General features: G+C 49.2%; 1 protein-coding gene across 4 annotated transcripts; it reads left to right on the forward strand.

Annotated features, from left to right (window-relative positions):
• Positions 1 to 749: 749 nt before the first annotated feature.
• LOC147127096 (ribosomal protein S6 kinase alpha-3) lies at positions 750 to 20,805 on the forward strand. Of its 4 annotated transcripts, XM_086020456.1 has the most exons (22): positions 750 to 1,546; positions 4,262 to 4,321; positions 12,763 to 12,879; positions 13,134 to 13,215; positions 13,638 to 13,718; positions 13,802 to 13,881; positions 13,946 to 14,052; positions 14,128 to 14,165; positions 14,371 to 14,513; positions 15,189 to 15,259; positions 15,380 to 15,468; positions 15,548 to 15,612; positions 15,692 to 15,794; positions 15,869 to 15,978; positions 16,782 to 16,907; positions 16,969 to 17,058; positions 17,167 to 17,325; positions 17,503 to 17,664; positions 17,742 to 17,818; positions 17,890 to 18,007; positions 18,131 to 18,271; positions 18,561 to 20,805. In XM_086020456.1, exons 1-22 carry the CDS (start codon positions 1,484 to 1,486, stop codon positions 18,681 to 18,683), a joined length of 2,205 nt encoding a protein of 734 aa, XP_085876582.1. In that variant the 5' UTR covers positions 750 to 1,483; the 3' UTR covers positions 18,684 to 20,805. The 4 variants fall into 4 exon arrangements, with proteins under 4 accessions (XP_085876582.1, XP_085876583.1, XP_085876581.1 ...); XM_086020457.1 differs by lacking the exons at positions 750 to 1,546; positions 4,262 to 4,321 and adding an exon at positions 4,377 to 7,334; XM_086020455.1 differs by lacking the exons at positions 750 to 1,546; positions 4,262 to 4,321 and adding an exon at positions 11,214 to 12,092 and having other exon boundaries at positions 16,785 to 16,907.
• Positions 20,806 to 21,512: the final 707 nt, after the last annotated feature.

Here is a 21,512-nt window from a genome sequence, read left to right on the forward strand (position 1 = left end):
GTGGCACCTTCATTGCTGACTGTGGAGTTGCAGCTTACCTGCTGTTCTACCATTTGCTGCTAAATGTGTTTGTGGAGATGGTATAAGATTGTTAGAAATTGTTGAATTTTGTTTCAAACATGTAAAGCAAAAAATACACACACAATAGTCACAATATAAGTACCCCACATTTTTCAAAAGACTCCCCTCACCATTATCCAAATTATATGAACAAAAAGTGCAATTTGACATGCATAATTTCCATATATATACCAAATAATGTTTTATACATTCTTACATAAACTCCCCAGATAGCCAATTGTTTTATTTTGAATTTCTAAAATGGTTGACCATCAAATCTCTAACACTGAAATGTTTCAATGTAAAAAAAAAAAAAAAATTCACCTAAAGTTTTTCTATTAAAAAAGGTTTTTAGAGTATCACTCAAAATTTCAAACTTTAGTCCAAATAATTACTTGAATAAGAGTCATTTTAAAAAACGACGCAAGTACTTATTTTTTTAATCGGAGCGTCAACATCAAATGGACAACAAGACAAAAATGGAAATGTGAAAAAGCAGATACAAAAAGTGTCCAAAAACACTTGATTTCAGGTAATTGATGAATGGATAAACAAACGTGAGCCTCTTCGAAAACTTCCTTCCGTGTCATGTGACTAAATGGCTCCATTTGATTGGTCAAATGAAGTCAAACGTCGCCAGTGGTTCCAAACCCTCACGTGACGAATCTCTGGAAAACAAAAACATCACGCAGGCAGGGTAGTTAAAAATGTAACGGCGTGAAAGTAGCCGTTAGTTTGAAACAAAAATACTCATTTGGAAAAAAAGAAGTTGCATTGAAACTAAACTATACTAACAGGTACAATGTATCCCCTAAAGTTACTTAAACGAAGTATATGTAGAGCGTTATTTCCCACTTTTTCCTATGATTAGTTTTAGAGCGAGGGCAAGTACAAGACGATGCACTTAATGTCGTTTATTTGCCGATTAGGAGTACGACTTAGTGATTTCCGCCATAGTGACGAAGCAGGACAGGTAAGCCGACACCGGCCGCCATATTGGGAAGTACAGGAAGTCAACGCGAGAGATCGAGCGAAGGGGGAAGACAGAACAGACAGAGAGGGGGCGGCAGATAGACTACAGTAGTGATCTGCGACTGTTACAGGAAAAAAAAAAAAAAGAAGGGCGTCCTCGTTGCCGGTTCTAATGTTCGTCAGTCCGAAGGAAGGGGCGGACTCTGCGCCACTCCACACCCGCGGATAGGTCGCGTTCCCTCGGCTCGAGAAGCTCCGTGGCGGGTCGGCGCCAACCGGCCAAGTGACGCGGAACTAGCTTCACATTTTGCCAAGAGGAAGAGGCCAAAGAAAGAAAGGCAAGAGGACGCGAAAAAGTGAGGGCGGCAGCACTGCAGGTCCCGGGCCACGGAAGAGGAAGTGAAAGCGGGAGGCAGAGGACCAGGACAAGTCGAGGCAGAGGAAGGACAAGATGCCGCTGGCTCAGCTGGCGGATCCCTGGCAGAAGATGCCGCTGGGGGGCACGACGGGGGAGGTGAGTCACACAGGCACACTCGCCTTTAAATCCAAATTGAACAACACACGGAAATATGGCCAAAGTACTCACAAATACAACTGCAAAGTCACAGACAGGTCAGTACTTGTGAAAAAATAAAAAGACTGACAAAAGTAGAAGTACAGTACATCATGATTCAACTCCTGTACGCAAGTGGACGCTGGAAATATACAGACTGAAATGTAATCAAGTCCAAAAGTAGAAAAAAATATTTTCACTGTGAATTAACATCCACTCCCGTACTTATGTTGAACAAACATTGAAATGTACTTGAGTACCTAAAAAGTAACAATGCATTTTCTACTGTCAACTCTCAGAGGTGGCAAAATTACGCAGTGTAGAAGTACAAGTGCTTGTGTAAAAGAAAAATACTGGTAAAGGTACTCATTCAATTCATGCATGCACGTTCCAGGAAAACACATACAGAATGAAATGTACTTGAGCACAATGTTAAAAAATAGATATATTTACTGTCAATTATCAGAGGTGTCAAAAATCCTCTTGGTATTCAAGTACTAGTATGCATACTGTACATAAGTAAAAAGTACAAACTTTGAAATGAACTTCAGCAAAAAGTATATTTTTACACAATATTTCAATACCCCTTTTTGTGTAAGTGTAAAAATGCTATCAAAAGAGTAACAAGCCCTCTTGACAAAGGAGTGAATAGTACGGATGTCCGTTTTCAAATGTAGGAACTAGGGAGTGAAAGTGAAAAGTTGCAGAACATCCAAATAAAGTACAGCAACCTGAAAAATGTACTCATGTACAGTACAAGAAGGAATTTGTGTGTTTGTGTTCCCCAAATGTCCTTTAATGAGTTCCAGTCATCATACGAATCTGCCATATTATTATTTCATGACATGATGTTCAAGATTGATTGGCCTCACTTGGGCGTGAGTTTTATAACTATCATGTTACTTTTTTTTTTTTTTTTTTAGCCTAATGACGTAGTTGCCTAAGTCAGATTTAAACAAAACATTTTTAGTAAGCACTTGGTAGCAGTAAGTTGGAAGAAAATTGGAGCAATTATATCCACTGTACTATTTGTAAATTGCAAGTGGCATTCAGACACAACAACAAAAGAAACCCAATACACTTTAAGTGAAAGTCTTGTTGTTATTGAAGGAAATCTTCTTGCGCTACTTGAGTGAGGCTAATTGCATGTGCAGTCATGGGGAGCAGTTTGAGATGCTGCTGTAAGGTTTGCCGACCGACTAATGACATCAGTTGGGCCTAATGGATGTCAGACGTCAAGAGAAGCTGAAAGTCAAAGCCCGTCTTGTGCTCTGCATTCTATTCTTAGCGTCTGTGGCGTTACGCAAAAGAATGAATGCGCGCAGGAAACGTTTGGAGAAAAGTGTGGGATCGCTCCACCAACTGAGTCAGTGGTGCGTGCGCGCGCGCGCGTGTATGTGTGTGAGTTCCAGTTCTTCAAGTTGTTCAAAATCTCAGCAACGAACATGAGGCGTCTTTGCCACGTGATTCAGAAGGCGCTTGCGTAAGCGTGTCCACTTCCTGCGCGTGGTGCCGACGCAGCGGCGGCGTGTGCTGTGGGTGTCCACTTCCTGCGTGTCGGCGTCGTCACCCGAGCCGCGGTGATGAACTTTGACCCTGCCTTGAAAGCAAAAGTCAACCCAAGCCTTTTTTTTTTCAAGAATATGTTCTCTGCAGGCCCACTAGTTGGAAAAACAGCATTCTGATTGCATTTGTGGAATCTGAATGAAGCAGCAAAATCCAGCCGTTTTTAGCCATCTCTGCGGGCCCACTTGTTGTGGACCGAAAATGACATCACAGTTGCTCAGGTAACGGCCAATCACGGCTCAGCTTACGAAATCCCATATCCAGATTGGTCGTTACCAGAGCAACTGTGATATCATTTTCTGTCGATAGCAAGTGGCAAAATGGCCGCCCCATGAAATGGATCCAAACGGTTGGATTTTGCTGCTTCCTTCATATTCCACAAACAGGAATATTCGTCAGAATTACGTGTGACGACAACCGTCACTTCTGGAAAGCAGAGTTTATATTCCGTATTTGAGTTCCATGTACTCGTATGCTCTTTGTCGTCACTGGTAAGACAACTCTGCGCACGAGTAGTCCGTGTGTGCCGTGCAATTGGCCGGTTTATTTGACGAGGTGTCTGACTATTTTACGGAGCTTTTACGGTCGTCAAGTGCGTGTTTGTATGCGTCAAGCATCAAAGGTGGCTGCGTTTCTTGTTCAGCCGGGCCACGGCCGCCGACGTGCGCCTGCGCGTCCCCCGGATGCTCCCGACCGCCGTCACCCGCTTCCCGTTCAGCGGCGCGTCGGCACTCTTGCTGGTTCCCGTCGCTAAATAATCCACAACAGGAAGTAGTCATCGGCGGTGTTCACGGGCGAGTTGGAAAGCGCCCTGAGAACTGTCGTCGTAGCCACCGCATTTGCGGAGGTGCCTGCAAAAACATGCACCTGTTCTCAATCTCAAAACAGGATTAATAATCGATTTCTGTCAGACAGGCCACTAATGCACTTTGAATTGGTTTAGTTCACAATTGGACAGAGACCATTATTACGAGGATATTCCTCATATTGACCCGGGACGTGCTACCGTTTGTGTGCGAGGGTTAAGAAACACTCCGTTTAGCTTGGCTTGGCATTGTCAGACACAGGAAGTGGCTGCCATGTTAACCTTTAACCTTTGTGCTCTTCCAGGATGCTCCAAACGACCTTGAGGACTCTGTGGGCGAGGACGACGGAGTGACGCTCTGCAATGTGAGTCTCTCGTGCGTCCTCCACCTCTGGCACAGCGCACACGCCTGCCTGCCTGCCTGCCTGCCGACGTGTGCGTGTGTGTGAGATTGACAAAGGAGCGGTGGGTCGACGCCCACTCCTTCAGGATAATCGCCGCCTCGAGAGTGACGCTCGCTGCGGCTGCCGATCCGCGCGTGACTCATCCCCAAACATACACGCAAGCTCATTAGCGCCGCTGCCGTCTTCTTTTGCGAGTGCGGCGGCGGCGGCGGCGGCAGGACAAACCTCCTCATACTGCACCTTTTTATGGCCCACCTCATTTGGGTACATTTGATCCTCAAATGTGTTCCTGTGCGCGGATGGCTGCAGATGTCTTTTGCTGGGCCTGCTCTGACCAACCAATCAGAGGACAGCAAATTGCTGATGTCATCAAAAGGTCGGGATGAAGGATGAATTCAAATCGCCATTGGTGAAAGAAACCGTCGCATTGCTCATAGGCCAAGTCGCGCGGGCCGGCACGGCACGGCACTACTGACGCCGATGGCAGATGGAATTGACACGGCAACACATCGGGGCTCAAATCTGATTGGACAAAAAAAAAAAAAAAAATCCAACATTTATACTGGAAGCAATGCAGTGCTTGTGTAGATGCTGAAGGTTGACTTGATGCTCGGCTTATTTCTCATTCTGAATGCGCAAAAGGTTCGGGTTCCGTATGCGCCTGTGTGTGTGTTCGCGCGTGCGTGCGTGCTTGTGTTGCCGGCAGCTGCAGGCATCGATTTTTAAATGCAGAGGAGATGGCTTATGGATCGTCTGTCTGAGAAGAGCTGAGTAGTCATTACTTGTCTCCCCAGAGTGCTCCACTTACACGCGCGCGCGCGCACACACACTCAGGATTCTCCACTTAGAGGCACAAGGTGTGTGTGTGTGTGTGTTTGTGTGCGTGTTGTCAGGTTAAATTGGGATAACGAGTTAGTGTGTGACACCCTTGCTTGTAAAAGAACACACACACATTCGTTTGGTGTTTGTGTTTTGAATGTGCAAAGTCACCTTGCGGAGGGAACAAACGTGAAGTCTTTAGTTTGCACCGTCCAAATTGGTCCTTGGATACACGCACACACACGCACACGCACACGCACATCCGCACGCACACACACAAGCACCGATGCCCCCAATGTGGACCGAAAATGGCTTTCAGGCCACATTAGGAGCATCGCTGCTCTCTTGAGGGACCGACTGACATCTGCAGCCATCTGCTGCCGCTCAGGTGTGTGCTCGCGCGCGCGTGAGAGTGTGTGTGTATCACACGTATAGTCGTGTATGAGGTCACTTGTTCAAATATTCAGACGACCAAAGACAGTAAATGTTTCTGAGAGGATGACTTGTTCCTCACTTGTCCTATGCATCACTATAAGTAACGCACACGCACACGTGCGACGACACGCCTCATCTTCGGCCGGGTCTTGCCGACAGACGATCAAAGGAAGCATTAATTATTCACGCGTCCAAGCTCAAAATATGAATGTCTTTCCTCATTCGTCCACTCCTTTTTCACATTCCACGTATCATGTCCCGACTTCCTGTGTGTGTGTGTGTGCGTGCGTGTGCTGTGCTGTGCTGTGCGCTTGCTGGCAGATGGTGTTTAATCTTGTGTGACCATCTGGACTGACTCTCTGTGGGCTTTGTCTTTTTAAAAACACACACACACACACGCACGACTGGTTCAGTCAGGTGTGCGCATCTCACATCGGGAAAATGGCGTCAAAAGAAACGTGAACCGAATCAAAGTGGACGTTGTGCATGTGTGCGTGTACTCTGTACCAGGCGTGGCGGCGTGCTGAGAGAGGTGCATTGTGGGTGTTGCCATTGTGAGAGGTCACAGGGTGATGATGTAATGTGTCCAGCTCGCCTTCCTGAACTTGGTGCTCGCTCTCTCTCTCTCTCTCTCTCTCTCTCTCTCTCTCTCTCTCTCGTTCTCTCTCGCTCTCACTCACTCGCTCGCTATGGCTCTTTCCAGGAAGCAACCAATCGCAGATTTGTCACACTATATCTTTGTGAGGACATGGTGCGTGCGTGCGTGCATGTGTGTCTCTCTCTAATCCCCCTCTGCAACACTGTCCGCCTGCACAACCCAATTGACCTGAAGCTCTTTGGCAAGCATTTTTGGGCTCTTCTTGCTCTCCATCTTCAGGTCGGTGCGCTGCGTACGTTCTTTGTCCTCATCGAAGACAGTTCGCCGCACTTTGAGCACAAGGACACAAGCAGTGGGAAAAACGTTTACTAGTCAATGCGGTTGTTTGAAAATACTTTGAACAATTCCGATCCCGCTTTCAAACGATTCTCAATTCCGATTCCTATAAAGGGCAGTGTTTTGATTTTCAGGCCCAAATGAGCAGTTGGCACGGCCTGCGAAGTCCACCCGCATTTTTTGACAGCACAAAGGAAAAAGGCGTTGGAGCACCTTTTGTCCGATAGCACGTCTCCTGTTCCGCAGATGATTCTGAATGTGAGTTGTAAAATGCTTGAGTGAAAATTGAAATGCAAGTGACGAAATAGTCGTCGGGCCGGGCTTGCGCTGACCTGAGCAGGAATTTGACACGCAGCCTGCAAACTTGCCTTCATTTCCTCCCTTCATCCTTCATCCTCCTCCTCCTCGCCGGCACATGTGGAATTTCCACCATGCTTTCGAATCGTTTCCCTTGCCAGATTGGCGGTGCGTTCGCAGACCTGTGGGAAATTTGCGTTTTCACCCCAACGCTCGTCACGATGAGCGCAAACACGCGTGCGAGCCGGCCGAATGCGCGCACAGCTGTTTGCCTTCCTGCGCAGATGTTGTTGCCAGGGAAACAATGACAGGACGTGACGGGCAGCTGGCGGGGCTTCCTGTGCGTGCGTGCGTGCGTGCGCGCTCGCTCGCGCGCTCGGCATCGCTTCTGGCTCAAAGTTTTCCGAGTCGAGGCGGGCGCCCTGACGGCCTGACGGCCTGAGCGCCATGAAGACGCTTTTGCCGCACGCCAGGAGACGACCACTTCAGGTAAAAAGTGCGGCGCGCCGTCGCTGACAGCTGTTGCCTGGGTGTCGATAGTCGCCCGCTTGTTTGACAGTTGAGCGCGCTAGTAGATTGACTCTGTCTCATGAGTCATCTCATTTTTTTCCCCCACTACTGTGTGACTTTCTTCACACTAGTAGGCAGCTTTGGCATAATTATCTGACGTGTCACTGTCAAGGCAAATCTGCACTAGTCGACATCTGCGTGCGCCTGCTACTTGTGCTGAAGCGCTGGATGTTAACTAGTTGAATTTTATTGACTAGTTGCTCTAGTAGCATGAAGTTAGGGCACTAACTTTGCCTCGCTAGTGAATTGTGCTGTAGTAGGCGTTAGGGAGAGACCGATTATGTTTAGTGTTTTGACGAACATCGGCCTTTAAAAAAAAATGATAGTAAATCAATTTAAAACTGTTAACTTCAAGGAACTATTGATTGACATTTTCAGTTAACTTTATGAGATTCTACCGACCGACCCTGGTAACGTTGCACTTTTTGTTTTTGTTTGAAATCAAAACAAAGAGACAGGAATGTTCAAATTTCACGTCATTTGGAAAATTTGGACACCTTTATTTACTGTGGAAAACGATGTGGATTTATTAAGTTGAAGTTTTCATGCTGATGAGCTCCCTTTTTGTTAGACTGCATGTATATTGACAAACATTTATAATGATAATAATTTTAAAAAATCAACATTATGCTAGTTTGAGAAATTGTTCAATAAACATGCTTAAAAACGTTCCAACAAAATGAAGAGTTTCCTTTTTTTTTTTTTTTAGACGTCGATATTTTCCTTTTTGCTGAAAATGGATCTCTGCTCCAAATATCGGTTATCAACCTCCTTGACTACTAATAATCAAATCGGCCCTGGAAAAAAACTCTGGTAGGCGTCAATAACCTCTGCAAAAAATGGCGCTCGGAGCGGAAAAGCCTTTGTAGTAAAACAGCGCGCGCTCGGCGTTCTACAAGTGCACGGAATTGTCTCGTGAGGACAAAGAGCGTCGATCCGATTTCTGCTCGTGTCTCGTCGTACACGTCCGACCGGTTCCAAAAAGTTTCTGTCTGCGCTGTCCCGTTTGGCGGCATTAGTGGCCTAGCATGACAGCCTGCGTTTGTGTTCACGCCAGGATCAATTTGCTGCACAACGCGCCAGGCCAATTGCCGTTCGTCGTCAGATGACACACAAAGAAAACAAGGCGAGGGAAGGCCTCCATACTTGGAGAGCGCTCGCCACTGCGCCATGCTCTGAAAGCGCGTCCGGCTCGATTACGGCTGCTTGTGTGTGTGTGTGTGTGTGTGTGTGTGTGTGTGTTGTTTTCTTTCCTCCCGCATTCCAAAAACTCCGACTTCACAGGTGGACCGAAAACTTGAACTTGTCCGTGGCTGCGAGCGTGACTTTGAATGCTTGTTGGCCAGGTTCTGGCCTGCGATTGGCCGCCGTACCAAAGTCTGCTGTGGTCCAGTCCGGCCCACCGCCGACCTTAATGAGGAGAGGAGCGCTCAAAAAAAAAAAAGATTTGGATTTGCCACTGACAGTGTTGCATTTGTGGACATAATTAAGAGGCTTCACTGGCAACTCCTAAAGTGCTTTGATTCCACTAATGAGACAAGAAGGGGTGCGTGCGTGCGTGAGGGGGTGCAAGTGGGGAGAAGGGTAAAAACGGACAGACGAGCACTAAAATGTCCCAACTGTCCGTCAACACATCAGGCACTCTGGTGTGTTTGTGTTATGGACATGTTGCCGTGGCAACGTGGCCGCTCGTAGGACGCGTACCTCTGAGCCCGCTGGCATTGACAAGCTTTTGTCGTTTCCCAGCATCCCTCGCGGCCGCGAGTGCCCCGACCGGATCCGCGGAGTCATTTTGTGTTGGCACTCACCATCCAATCGACTTTATTGTGATGGTCGCAGACGCAATTTGTGACGCCGTTAAATGTGACCCGCCCGCCGTCATCGGCCTTTGAAAAGGCGTTTCAGTTTACTGTCAAACGAAGCATTTATGGAAGTCAATTCAAGGCAAATGATACTTTTTTCACAAGCAAAATCTAATGAAGGAACACCATTGAGAACTATCATTGGGATTTAAATGAAGAGAAATGTTATAAGAAATCTTCTAAAGGTGTAGATAGTAGAAATACACTAAGACATTTTTTGTAATGGGCTTGCTGTTTTTACTTCCGAAGTTAAATGTTCCTGTTCTATTGGCAGACACTTCAGCGTACATTTTGCATTCTATTCCGAATTTGGAGACTTTTGAGTGTGGGCGCGTTTCTGTGCCCGTGTGTCTGCTATTGGAGCCATCGTGTCCAAGCGAGGTGAAACGCACTTATAACCTGACAAAATCCTGTGCGTGCGTGCGTGCGTGCGTGCGCGCTGGCCATCCAGCCTGTTAATTTGATTGCGTAACAGGATTAGAGGTTGCAGATTGTGTGGAATGGAATCCCAGCGCCGCTCGATCTGTGATGCTATGCCGCGCACACACACACACACACACTCGCTGTCTGTGCCGGTGCTGTTTGCTCTTTGCGCTCGATTGTGCACGAGTGGAAGCGTGTCGTGGCGACAACAGGTGCAGGTAACCTAAGAAATGTCAGGCGGGCGTCAGCGGCGCTTGGCCGGCGTTGTGCGCATTGTGCGCGCTGGCACCGGCGACTTGCAAGCGCGCTGGCAAGCCGCACTCAGCAAAACAACTCGCCGTGACTCATTTTGCCTTTGGACGGCGACCGGCCCAGGCCGTGCACGGCTTCCTTGCCAAAGTCAGCCGGGCGTGGGGCGGCTCCAGCTCCGCCAAGACTCTCACGGGACTCCCCCCCAGGCGGGCATGCAGGCCACCCCCAAAAACAACTTGTTGAATGCCTCTCCCACTTTGCCTTTGTAAAGCAACCGCAAACCTTTTCCTTAGTCGAACGCCTGCTAGCTTAATGCTAACACACTATGCAGGCTCACAAAACTAGCATTGATGATGCAGTCGCTGTAACCCTTTAAACAATTTGAACACAAACAGTGTAGCAACACATGTATACAGACAATATAACAATACCCACAGGAGTATATTCTTTATCTTCTGCCCAAAAATGACGCATTTAACTCAGCAGCGGAGTGTAGGTTGGCGCTTCACAACATTGTTACCCGATTAGAACCCGATAAGGGTTTGCCTTTTTTCCGCTGAGATCGTTGATCGCGTCACGATCGACACTTCCAAACCTTCAACTGGCCCGGAAAAGAAATTCTTCGGATCCATTGCGCCCACATTCGGTTCTACGTGCTGCAGTTGTGTCGGACAGAAGGGGGAAGGGAGGGGCTTTGGGGCTCTTGGACTCGTGCTTCTCAGTCATTGGGCAGCGTGTGCGGGAGGGAAATCACCAGGACACCTGATGGAAACTTTGACTGCGAGTCAAAAGGGGAGGAGAGTGCGGGGAATCCCGCTCCCCCCTCTCCGTATTTAGCCCCCCCCAAATCTCCTCTTACTGCGGGTATCCCCTCACACGGCTCGCGCTCGTCCACTGTCACGGCGCCGCGGCAAACAGCAAGTGTCACTGGACTCTTTGCGATGACGCAGCGCGCGCCTCACGCCGGGCCGGCGAGCGTGTGCGCTCTCACCGGGCCGCTGCGGGCGCTGAGGCGCCGGCTGAAAGCGCTCCGTCACTTCCTGCGGCCCCCCGGGACGGACGGCGGCGGGAGGGAGGCGACCTTGGGCTGTTTGGGAACGCCGGCCCGCAGCTGGACTGTGAGTCGGTTAGCACGCAACTGTGTTCTCGGGCTGCCGCCGATAAATCGGCGAGTCCCTTGGTTCCAAAACAGGATGTTATTTCAAATTGATAATTGATTGAACATACGTACATCATGATTCAGTCACTTGTTTGTTTTGTAACGTGTCAGAAAATAGGGCAAAAAATGTTGATCATTGTTTTCATTAAAAGCAGATGTTTGCAGAAAATAATAATCATCGTGTGCGTGAGTCTGCCGTAACATTAGCTGCTGTGGAAAAACGAACACTGCCAAGCTACCAGAGAGATTTTGCTTCAACACTTTTGGAGAACGGAAGTATTTGAGAGTTATCCCGATGAATCGTTTCAGCCCTAACTTGTTTATCGACGTGAAACGATAATAGAAGTTACGTGGAAGGTGACTTCCTCTGTGCTGTCCCACGGTTGAATTTGAGTGTGCGTGCGCGCGTGCGTGTATGTTGAGCACAGGCGCTGGCTTTGCAGTTTTGATCCCGTGATTAAGAGGTGCGACATGAGCATCCTGTCGCTCCAGCTCAGATCTGCCATCTGTGTTCTGACTCACGCATACGTGCACATTTGGAAATGTCAAACATTTCTCCGCTCGCGTTTCGGGCGGCGGTCAAACGATTTCGGCGCCGCTTGGCGCACTTTTGTTGTGATTTTTTTTTTTTTAACAAACATGGTCATCGCCACTTTCTTGCATACGTCAACAACCCCCCCCAAAAGAAAACAAATTGTGTGTGTCATGATGAGAGTAGCCAGAGATGAAAAGAAAGACACAAGTGTGGAGAAAGGCGGGAGAAGGAGCCGCATCTGCGAGCGAGCGAGCGAGCAAGAGAGAGAGAGAGAAGACGACAAACGTGTCAAGAACGATCAGAAGCCGGTGCCGCTCGGCACCGCTCAGTCCCGTCGCCGCGCATGCATGAGCATGTTGTCGCCGCGCAGCCTGGGCCGCACCCTGGACTACAGCACCCAGCGTGCAGCGGGAGCCGGCGCCAGCTCCTCCACCTGGGAAGGCCAGGTAGGCGCCGCCGAGGGACGAGGAGGAGGAGGAGTGAATGCGCGCCGGCCTCATTAGTCACTCCGCGACGCAAAGCAGGTAGCAGGGGCCTCTCCATGACAACCGCGCGCTCACGTCGTCCAGGAAACCTGCTCAACCCGTCGCCGGCTGCCTGCGCGCCGCGCCAGCTTTCTGACGTTGAGCAGAGCAACAAGCGAGACGGCCGCTTGGCAAAACCTCCCGAAAGACGGGGCGCCGCGTGACGTCATCCACATCCGCGCAGTTAGTCGGAAAAGTATTGCTCTTTGTTTAGCCATCTATGCTAGCAAGGTGTAGCGATAGAAATGCTCCTACGCTAGATGACCTTTGTATCCACTTTTGCCATTCACGCTTGCCACCTCTCTCAAATCACCTTCCCCATTGAAATGAATGCAAATGCCATTCATTTGTTCCAGTCCCCCCCCCCCGCCAAAAATGATTTTGTGGCATGGCCCGGAGGAGGGCCCGCCAACACGAGACGAGGCTCGCGAGTAGCCCGCAGGCCTGGTCTAAAAACGCTCCAAAAGTGGATGAAAATATTTGTTGCGTGTTGAAAGTTTTGGTTTTCCTCCCGTGTCGATATTTTTGTGGCAAGCCGTGATGGGCGCCTTTGAATCCCTGAATATCATCGAAGCCGTTGCGTGTCTTGCAGGACGACGTGGCCATCAAGGAGATCAACATCACTCACCACGTCAAGGAAGGATGCGAGAAGGCCGACCCGCGCCAGTTCGAGCTGCGCAAAGTCCTGGGACAAGGCTCCTTCGGCAAGGTGGGCGTGCGCGCTCGCTCCCGCGGGGACCCCCTCGCCCGAGTTTGAGAGCCGGTCGCCATGGAGACGGCCGGCCGGCCGAGGGCCCTTCACGCTCCCGCTGAGTGTCATCGTGTTTATCGATGAGCAATTGGTCTCCCGCCCACGTTGTCTTTCGACTTCATAAAAGTCCATCGCGCAGCGGCGGAGTGAACAGCGCACGCAAGGCGATACTGACGCGCGCGCGTTGCGTGCGTTGCGTGCGTTGCGTTTAGGTGTTCCTGGTGAGGAAGGTCACAGGTCCTGACGCCGGCCAACTGTATGCCATGAAAGTCCTCAAGAAAGCCACACTGAAAGGTACGCACACACGAGGGCTGCCAGCTCGGGAAAAACATTCAGCAGGATTATTTGGGTAATCGTTGAAATCACCATTATTCAAATGGTCATTTTTGGGGGGGGATACAAAACAAGAAAATGATTCAATGTAAAAAAAATTCTTTGAAACACGGCAATTAAGTTCCTTTGGGACCAGACAAAAGTGATCAAATCAGTTATTGTAAAATAAAGTTGCAAACGTATAGATTCAAGTACCATTTCCTTGTGTAAACAAACACCAAGGCGTATTAATCATCGTTTTTTGACGATGATGCCAATTGTACTTGAATTTCAATTGATTGCGCAGCCCTACCGCCATCTTACCCCGGCTATGTGCTAAATGAGGGCGGGCCTCTTTCAAGTTGAAAACGTTGCGTGTCCGTGTGCGCGTTTGCTGCATCCAGTGCGCGACCGGGTCAGGACCAAGATGGAGAGAGACATCCTGGTGGAAGTCAACCATCCCTTCATCGTCAAACTGCACTACGGTGAGGCAGCGGCTGGCGTCCGGCCAGTCGCGCAGCTCCACCCGCCGTCTCATCTGTCCCTCCCGCTTGCTTTCCTTCCTCAGCCTTCCAGACGGAGGGCAAGCTCTACCTGATCCTGGACTTCCTGAGAGGCGGAGACCTCTTCACCAGGCTTTCCAAAGAGGTGACACAAATCCCGATCCGGTTCGCTTGGCCGCCGTCCAGGCTGATGTTGAAAGTCGTGGCAGGTGATGTTCACGGAGGAGGACGTCAAATTCTACCTGGCAGAACTGGCTCTGGCTCTGGATCACCTGCACGGCCTGGGCATCATTTACAGGGACCTGAAGCCCGAGAAGTACACGCACACGCGCACACCATCACCTTGCTCGATCCAGCTTTGCGTCTGAAGCGTGAACGTTTGTGCTTCCAGCATCCTGCTGGATGAGGACGGCCACATCAAGCTGACAGGTGCGTCCGTCCTGGGCGGCGTCCATCGTGGGCGGCGTCCGGCGTGGGCGGCGTCCATCGTGGGCGGCGCCCATCGTGGGCGGCGCCCATCGTGGCCGCCGCCCATCGTGGCCGCCGCCCATCGTGGCCGCCGCCCATCGTGGCCGGCGTCCATCGCCCGGCTGCTCATCCGACGCGTCTCTCAAATGTCTGCGCTTGCGTGCAGACTTCGGCCTGAGCAAGGAGTCCATCGACCACGAGAACAAGGCGTACTCCTTCTGCGGCACGGTGGAGTACATGGCCCCCGAGGTGGTCAACCGGCGGGGGCACACGCACAGCGCCGACTGGTGGTCGTACGGCGTGCTGATGGTGAGCGGCACGGCCTGCTTGGCTTTTTTTCCCTCTTGATTCATGACAACTTTTTGTCAGGACTTTTTTTTTGTCTGGTTGCACCTTTTGGTTCTGTCACAGCTACTTGAAAAAATTCCATTCGTTCATGCTTTTCATCCTTGTGCATCATGAGTCAAACAATTTCATGTCCTATTTGTGCTTTCCTGAGAGAGGCCGTTCTGACTTACTGCGCTCAAATGAATGACAATTGTGACTGACACAATTCTGATTCTAAGTGGCGATAGCCTGTTGACCATGGAAAAGAATGACATTTTATTTTAAGAAGTCCAAACTGGCTTTTAGCAAGATAAGAACAAAATGATGGTACTGAAAATAATAATAATTTGCGCATCGACCAAACAAACTGAAGTTCGATATTTAGGACAAGAACTGATATTAGTTCAACTTTGTATGCAATGAAAGAAGAAGAAAAAAAATGTCCCCAAACAAGCTGCAAGGCTCATCAAACTGAAAAGTGGCTGGAGCGTGAAATTGTTTTGAATGTCTTTCTTGTTTGCTTTTTCCATAAACGCAGACGGAAAATCGATTCGAATCGGAAATCCTATTTCTGTGAAGCGAATGAGAGATTTGTCCCCAAGGCCGTTTGTCGCACGCTTGTCTCGTCTACTTTCCGCTTTCTTGTTTTTCCTCCAGTTTGAGATGCTGACGGGAACTCTGCCGTTTCAAGGCAAAGACCGCAAGGAGACCATGACCATGATCCTCAAGTGAGTGCACAAGTCCGCGGCGGGGACGGCAAGGGAATGCCGACCGAGCGCGTTTCCTTCGACCGAGCGCGTTTCCTTCGTGATGGCTTTGAATCTTAAGCTTTCAACTACTGTGCGCAGGGCCAAGCTGGGAATGCCGCAGTTTTTAAGTTCCGAAGCCCAGAGTCTCCTCAGGAACCTTTTTAAGCGCAACCCCTCCAACCGATTAGGTGACCAACAATTGCGCTCAATTCGCTTCCGTGCTTTGGCGCCGTTGTCATTGCAAAATGTTCCCTCTCACATTTGAAGGCGCCGGCCCGGACGGCGTGGAGGAGATCAAGAGGCATCAGTTCTTCAGCACCATCGACTGGAACGTGCGTTTGCGCCTTTTCCGTCCGTCCGTCCGTCCCGGCCGCTGCGACTCACCGGACGCTTCTTTCCGTCCTCCTGCAGAAACTCTTTCGCAGAGAGCTGCCGCCACCCTTCAAGCCGGCGGCCGGCCGCCCCGACGACACCTTCTACTTTGACCCCGAGTTCACCGCCAAAACGCCCCGCGGTCAGCAGCCCGCCCCCTCGCGATGACGCGCGGAGTCCGGGCCGGCCGAGCTAACCGGTGTGTTTATGCGTCAGACTCTCCGGGAGTCCCGCCCAGCGCCAACGCCCATCAGCTCTTCCGAGGATTCAGCTTTGTGGCGATCACCGAAGAGGAGACGCAACCCTTGCCAAACGCCATTGTTCAGGTACGCGCGCGCGCGCGCGCACGCAATGAAGCTGAGGACTTGGTCCGTTTTCTTCCACATTCGCACAGCTGCCTCTAGCTTGCGTAAGCCAAAACCTTGACAACCATGACCTACCGACGATTGGAGACTCCTGCTTGACCTCCAAGTACAACCTCGATTGTGCCAAAGCACACCTTGACTTTCCAGGGCTCTAATTCATGAGGGTTTTTTTTAAATTGCAAGTAACTTACTCAGTAGACTTTTTTTTTTGCCACAATTTGACTGACTAGTGAGCTTCAGGGGAAGTGAAAGAAAATGGAGAGTCTTTGGACTGTCTAGTGAAGCGGACAAGCAAGCAAACACGCAATTGCAAAATGACGACACTCGCAACGAGCTTGGATCAAAAAATGACGCAGACTAACCGTGGGAAAGCAACCAGACTGACTTTTGGCTCCTGATGCCACTCACGAGGCCACGCCCCCCCAGCGCTTCTGTGCGTAGGTGGGTGTGACCTTTGGCCTAATTAGACTTTGTAAAACCACTTGACTGCATTTCTTTACATTTACATTTACTCGTCGCTATCAGCTAGCGAAGAGCGTGGCAAGGAGGGCAGCCAGGAAGACGCTCTGAAAAATAAAAGATGGAAAAAGCCACAGTTTATAAGTACAGAGCAGACAAAATACAGGACGCAGTACAGCAAATCGGTTTGCTGGCAGCCGCGCCACCTAGAGGACAAAACGAACAACGCAGGGCCGAGAGCCAACCAAAGAAGGCCCAAGCCGATGAGACTTGCGTGACCTGACTTTGGACCAATTGCCCCGCAGCAGCACCACAGAAGCACGTCTCAGTTTTGCGACGCCTACGACGTGAAGGAGGACATCGGCGTGGGCTCCTACTCCATCTGCAAGCGCTGCGTGCACAAAGGCAGCGGCATGGACTACGCCGTCAAGGTGGGAGCCACCGCCGACGCGCGCACCGGGGCGCCCGCCTAAACGGCCCCTCCTGTTGCAGATCATCAACAAAGCCAAGCGGGACCCCACGGAGGAGGTGGAGATCCTGCTGAGATACGGCCAGCACCCCAACATCATCACGCTCAAAGACGTGAGTCGCAACGTGGGGCTGCTCGCTGATGGTTTTTTTGTTGTTTTTTTTTCACACAACAACGTGACTGCAATATCGTGTCATTGGCGCCACCTTCTGCCGCGTCAGGTGTACGACGACGGCCGCTCCGTCTTCCTGGTGACGGAGCTGATGAAGGGCGGAGAGCTGCTGGACAAAATCCTACGCCAGAAGTTTTTCTCCGAGCGGGAGGCCAGCGCCGTCCTCTTCACCATCACCAAGACGCTGGAGTACCTTCACGTGCAGGGGGTGCGTCGGCACGCACGCCCGCCGCCACGTCACGTCGCGGGGGAGACCTTCCACACTAGCTAGCTTAACGCTAACATATTATGACAAACGCCACAGACAAGCTAATGGAAATTAGCATTGATGTAGGAGGAATTCCAACGCGCTCCATTGAATTTGTCCTGCTTGCGTGTGACGAAGGTGGTGCACCGAGACCTGAAGCCCAGCAACATCCTCTACGTGGACGAGAGCGGCAACGCCGAGTCCATCAGGATCTGCGACTTCGGCTTCGCCAAGCAGCTAAGGGCCGAGAACGGCCTGCTCATGACGCCGTGCTACACCGCCAACTTTGTCGCTCCCGAGGTCACTCGCGTTAGCTTGACCTTTATCTTTTGGAGAAGTCACGCACGCAACACAGCTGACACGCGTGTCGCTTGCAGGTTCTAAAAAAGCAGGGCTACGACGCCGCCTGTGACATCTGGAGTCTTGGAGTGCTTCTCTACACCATGCTAACAGGGTACACTGAGGACCCAAATCAAATGGATTTGTCCAAGTGCAACTTTCGATGGCTTGTCGTCTTTTTTGCAGCTTCACGCCCTTTGCCAACGGCCCGGAGGACACGCCAGAGGAGATTTTGGCCCGTATCGGCAGCGGCAAGTTCTCGCTCACTGGAGGATACTGGAACTCTGTGTCATCTGAGGCCAAGGTACGTCCCCGAAAGCAGCAAACGCGTTCACTCGGCGCTAGGGCCGAGGCCATTTCATCATAGTCAAGTCATATGAGGATGAGGATGACGAGCATGGCCATGTTTGCGTTTGTGGCCCCCCAGGACCTGGTGTCCAAGATGCTGCACGTGGACCCCCACCAGCGGCTGACGGCCGGTCAGGTGCTGCGCCACCCGTGGGTCACGCACCGAGACCAGCTGCCCAAATACACGCTCAACAGGCAGGACGCGCCGCACCTCGTCAAGGTGACTCGCTCCACTTGCGCTTTGCCACCAAAGAAATATCAAAAGAATACAAATAGGAAAAGCACGTCCCGGAGGTCTCTCAGCAAAGGCCAAATTCTCACTATTTGCCAACCGGCCTGGGTTCCTCTTTAAAGTTTGAAGTATGCACGTAGTTTGTCCATATTTCAATTTGTTTGTCATACATCTGTTTAGGAAGCGCGTGATTCTATGTCCTATGTGGCCCCCCGGTAGCACTGATACCGGGCGCCGTACGACGAACGTGACTAATTGCGGTTTTGCGGCGTTCCAGGGGGCCATGGCGGCCACGTACTCGGCCCTGAGCAGGAACGTCCCGCCGGTTCTGGAGCCGGTGGGCTGCTCCACTTTGGCGCAGCGGAGGGGTGTGAAGAAGCTGACTTCCACCGCTCTGTGACGCCCACTGGCCCAAGCTCCCTCACCTCCCGTCAACTCTGACCTCTAGATGACCTTGGACAGACTACTGATGGAATCCAGGAAGCGCCGACGCCCCCAAAAAAGGAGCACACAGAGGCCGCCGCCCTCCCGCACACGCGACGGACTCTTCCGATTGGGCGGCCGGCGACGTTCTTCCGGGATCAACTTGTGGATTTTTGCTTTGGACAATCAGAACAGGAAGCGAGCGCGCGTGTACAGTGCATAAAGCTCAGCGTGGGAAAGGCGATCGTCACGCAGAAGCATTTCAAGACGTAGGATGCTTTGTTTTTAACTTCCCTTGTCGTCACGGCGACGGCACACGTGACCTCTTGTGATTGGTGGGACCCCAAAGCAGAATTGAAAAAAAACGACTTCTGTCAGCCTTGCCGACTCTGTGACAAACACTGCCGGCGTTTGGAAAGCCGTTTGCGCGTTTATTTCATAGCCAGCGGGCGGCCCAGCTACTAGTACGCTGTTTGTTCTCACTACTAATTTGACGAATTCATGTCTAATTGACGCCCATTGAAATGTCTTAGGGAAAAAAAACATTACAATTTGACCTAAAAATTCTCCCCAAAATGCTGATAAATGTTAATACTCGAGTGAATTCTCAGACTAAAAAAAAGTGTTATCGCACATCCCTCGTACGATTAATGGAAAAAAATCCCAAGTTAGTGAGGACAAAGAGCCTAATAGTGGTTAGACCTCAAGACGGATATGGAATAAATGTTCAAACGGCTTTGCAGCGCTTTGATTGCTATGCAGTGTTCCCCCACTTTTGTCATTCGCTTCTTTCGCATGTACTGGTACTGTTTTTTTTAAAAAAATCAAATGATACACCTATCTTCCATTATTCCCAGTTTTTGAACTCAGGCCAAAGCCAAGGATCTTGTGGCATCTTGGTGCTAGGGAACTATTTTTTTAAAATCAGTTGAGGAGCTTCGTTTAGACAAAAGTAGTGCTTTGCTGCCATCTTGTGGCATCGCCAGACGATTAGAACCTTTTTTTTTTTTTTCATCAGTTACTCGCAAATGTCGGCTGGGAACACCGCATGGCAAAGTTGAGTTCGTCCGACGTAGGGTCGCGATGATTTATGCAAGCAACAACACGGCCGTCGCCAGACTAGCGAGTGGGCGTCATGCCGCCCGATATTCTTGTCACCTGCGATTAAGCTTCCGTTTGAAATAAAAACATGCGTACTTCCTCACCGACGCAAACGTATCGTCTGTGGACGGGAACTGTAAATAACAACTGCTCAGGTTTCACTCGTCCACGTGCTGGACGAGCAAGAGTGTGCAAAGCTGTTTGCGCTTTTATTTCATCACTCCAAATCCAGCTTGCGGTCCAGGTACTTTGGAACTGGTTAGAAATTCCTCTTGACATTTTAACATTGTAATTGTTAACGCAAGACATCATTGTCCTACTAGTGCACTGAATTATCCTACTAGTGAGGGCAAAGAGCGTACTAGTACAAAGTACATGGACTTAATCTGGATATCAAGGATATGGGAAAAAAAAGTTCAAGCTGCTTTCCATACATTCTGAAATGTTCAAACTGGTCTTTTTTTTCTACCCATTCTACATCCATCCCAAGGTTTCCATGGCACCGGGAGCTGCTGCTTCATTTGCAAGTCTCACAGAAATGTTAGCTACGTTAGCATGTAGCATGAAAAAAAAAAAGGCCCACGTGGCCCACGCTTGGCTTCTAGCGACACGATCACGAATGTGTCTGACGGGGAATCTGTGCTCTGGGAACAAGAAATGTCAAAGAAATGTTTTTGTTTTTTCTGTATTAATCTCATATTCTCCTGCTCTTCTTCGACCTGTCAGATTTGTTCAGCCGGGTGGGGTGTGGCACCACCCCTTGCTTTTGTTTTGTTTTGTTTTGTTTTATACCTACAGGGAGAATTTCTATGAAAAATAAAACAAGAATGATTAGCTAATAATGACCCTGATGGCTTGTTATTTATCATATTTCGGAGGGTGGTAAATGCAATGCTTAAAGTCTTTCACATGACTTATGAATTCATTTGAACAAATGATGTAAGAATGGGGATATGTATCCAGCGCTTTCTTGTAATAAACTCGTTCTTGGCACTAGAGGGCGGCAGTGCATCTATTCGCTGTAGGCCTATAACTATTTCACATACTGGGTATGTTTGTATTACTGTAAATACATCCATCCAACTACATTCATTCTTAATATTAATATGATAGATACTTTATTGAAATAAACTAGCACATTTTACACGTATGGATTTTTTATTGATATATCTTATAGAATCATTAATTTATCCAAAACGTATTTTATATCATTAGGTAATACATTATAATTAAATTGTTATTATCAATCAAAATTTCATCAATCAATTTTTTTTTTCTACATATTTTACAAGCACATTACATTTAACTGTGTGTATTTTTTAACCTCATCTACAAATGGCGCTCCATCTGTTCATTTTAAAAAACAAACGTGACCCATGAGCACAAACGCTTCCGGAGGCCAAATTATGTTTTTCTTAATGTATTTCATTTAATAATTGCATGTTTGATTTATTGTGGTTTTAATGTACAGCATTTAATGTACAGCACGCACATGTGCATATTTAAGGATCTTGCATTTATTACAGTTACAAAATCAGTTTAATCAATTGAAAGATAAAATATTGTGTAATTAAAATAAACAGTTTACATATTTTGCAAACAAATGTAAGTTTTAATGTGTTAAAATAATTGTGTACACGTAGAAAGTTTTATTTGTTTGATATTGGAATGCGTTCACTAAATTAAAATGAATTATGAATACAGT

Source organism: Filicampus tigris, chromosome 21 (genome assembly GCF_054856515.1).
Source record: "Filicampus tigris isolate MCC_2025a chromosome 21, RoL_Ftig_1.0, whole genome shotgun sequence".
NCBI lineage: Eukaryota > Metazoa > Chordata > Actinopteri > Syngnathiformes > Syngnathidae > Filicampus > Filicampus tigris.

Excerpts from the sequence above, each read along its gene's own strand:
- LOC147127096 (XM_086020454.1), top strand. The coding sequence starts at position 11,583 with ATGAGCATCCTGTCGCTCCAGCTCAGATCTGCCATCTGTGTTCTGACT. Across the intron at positions 15,260-15,379 it reads ACCATGACCATGATCCTCAA|GGCCAAGCTGGGAATGCCGC; the intron begins GTGAGTGCACAA and ends TACTGTGCGCAG. Across the intron at positions 17,059-17,166 it reads ACATCATCACGCTCAAAGAC|GTGTACGACGACGGCCGCTC; the intron begins GTGAGTCGCAAC and ends CTGCCGCGTCAG.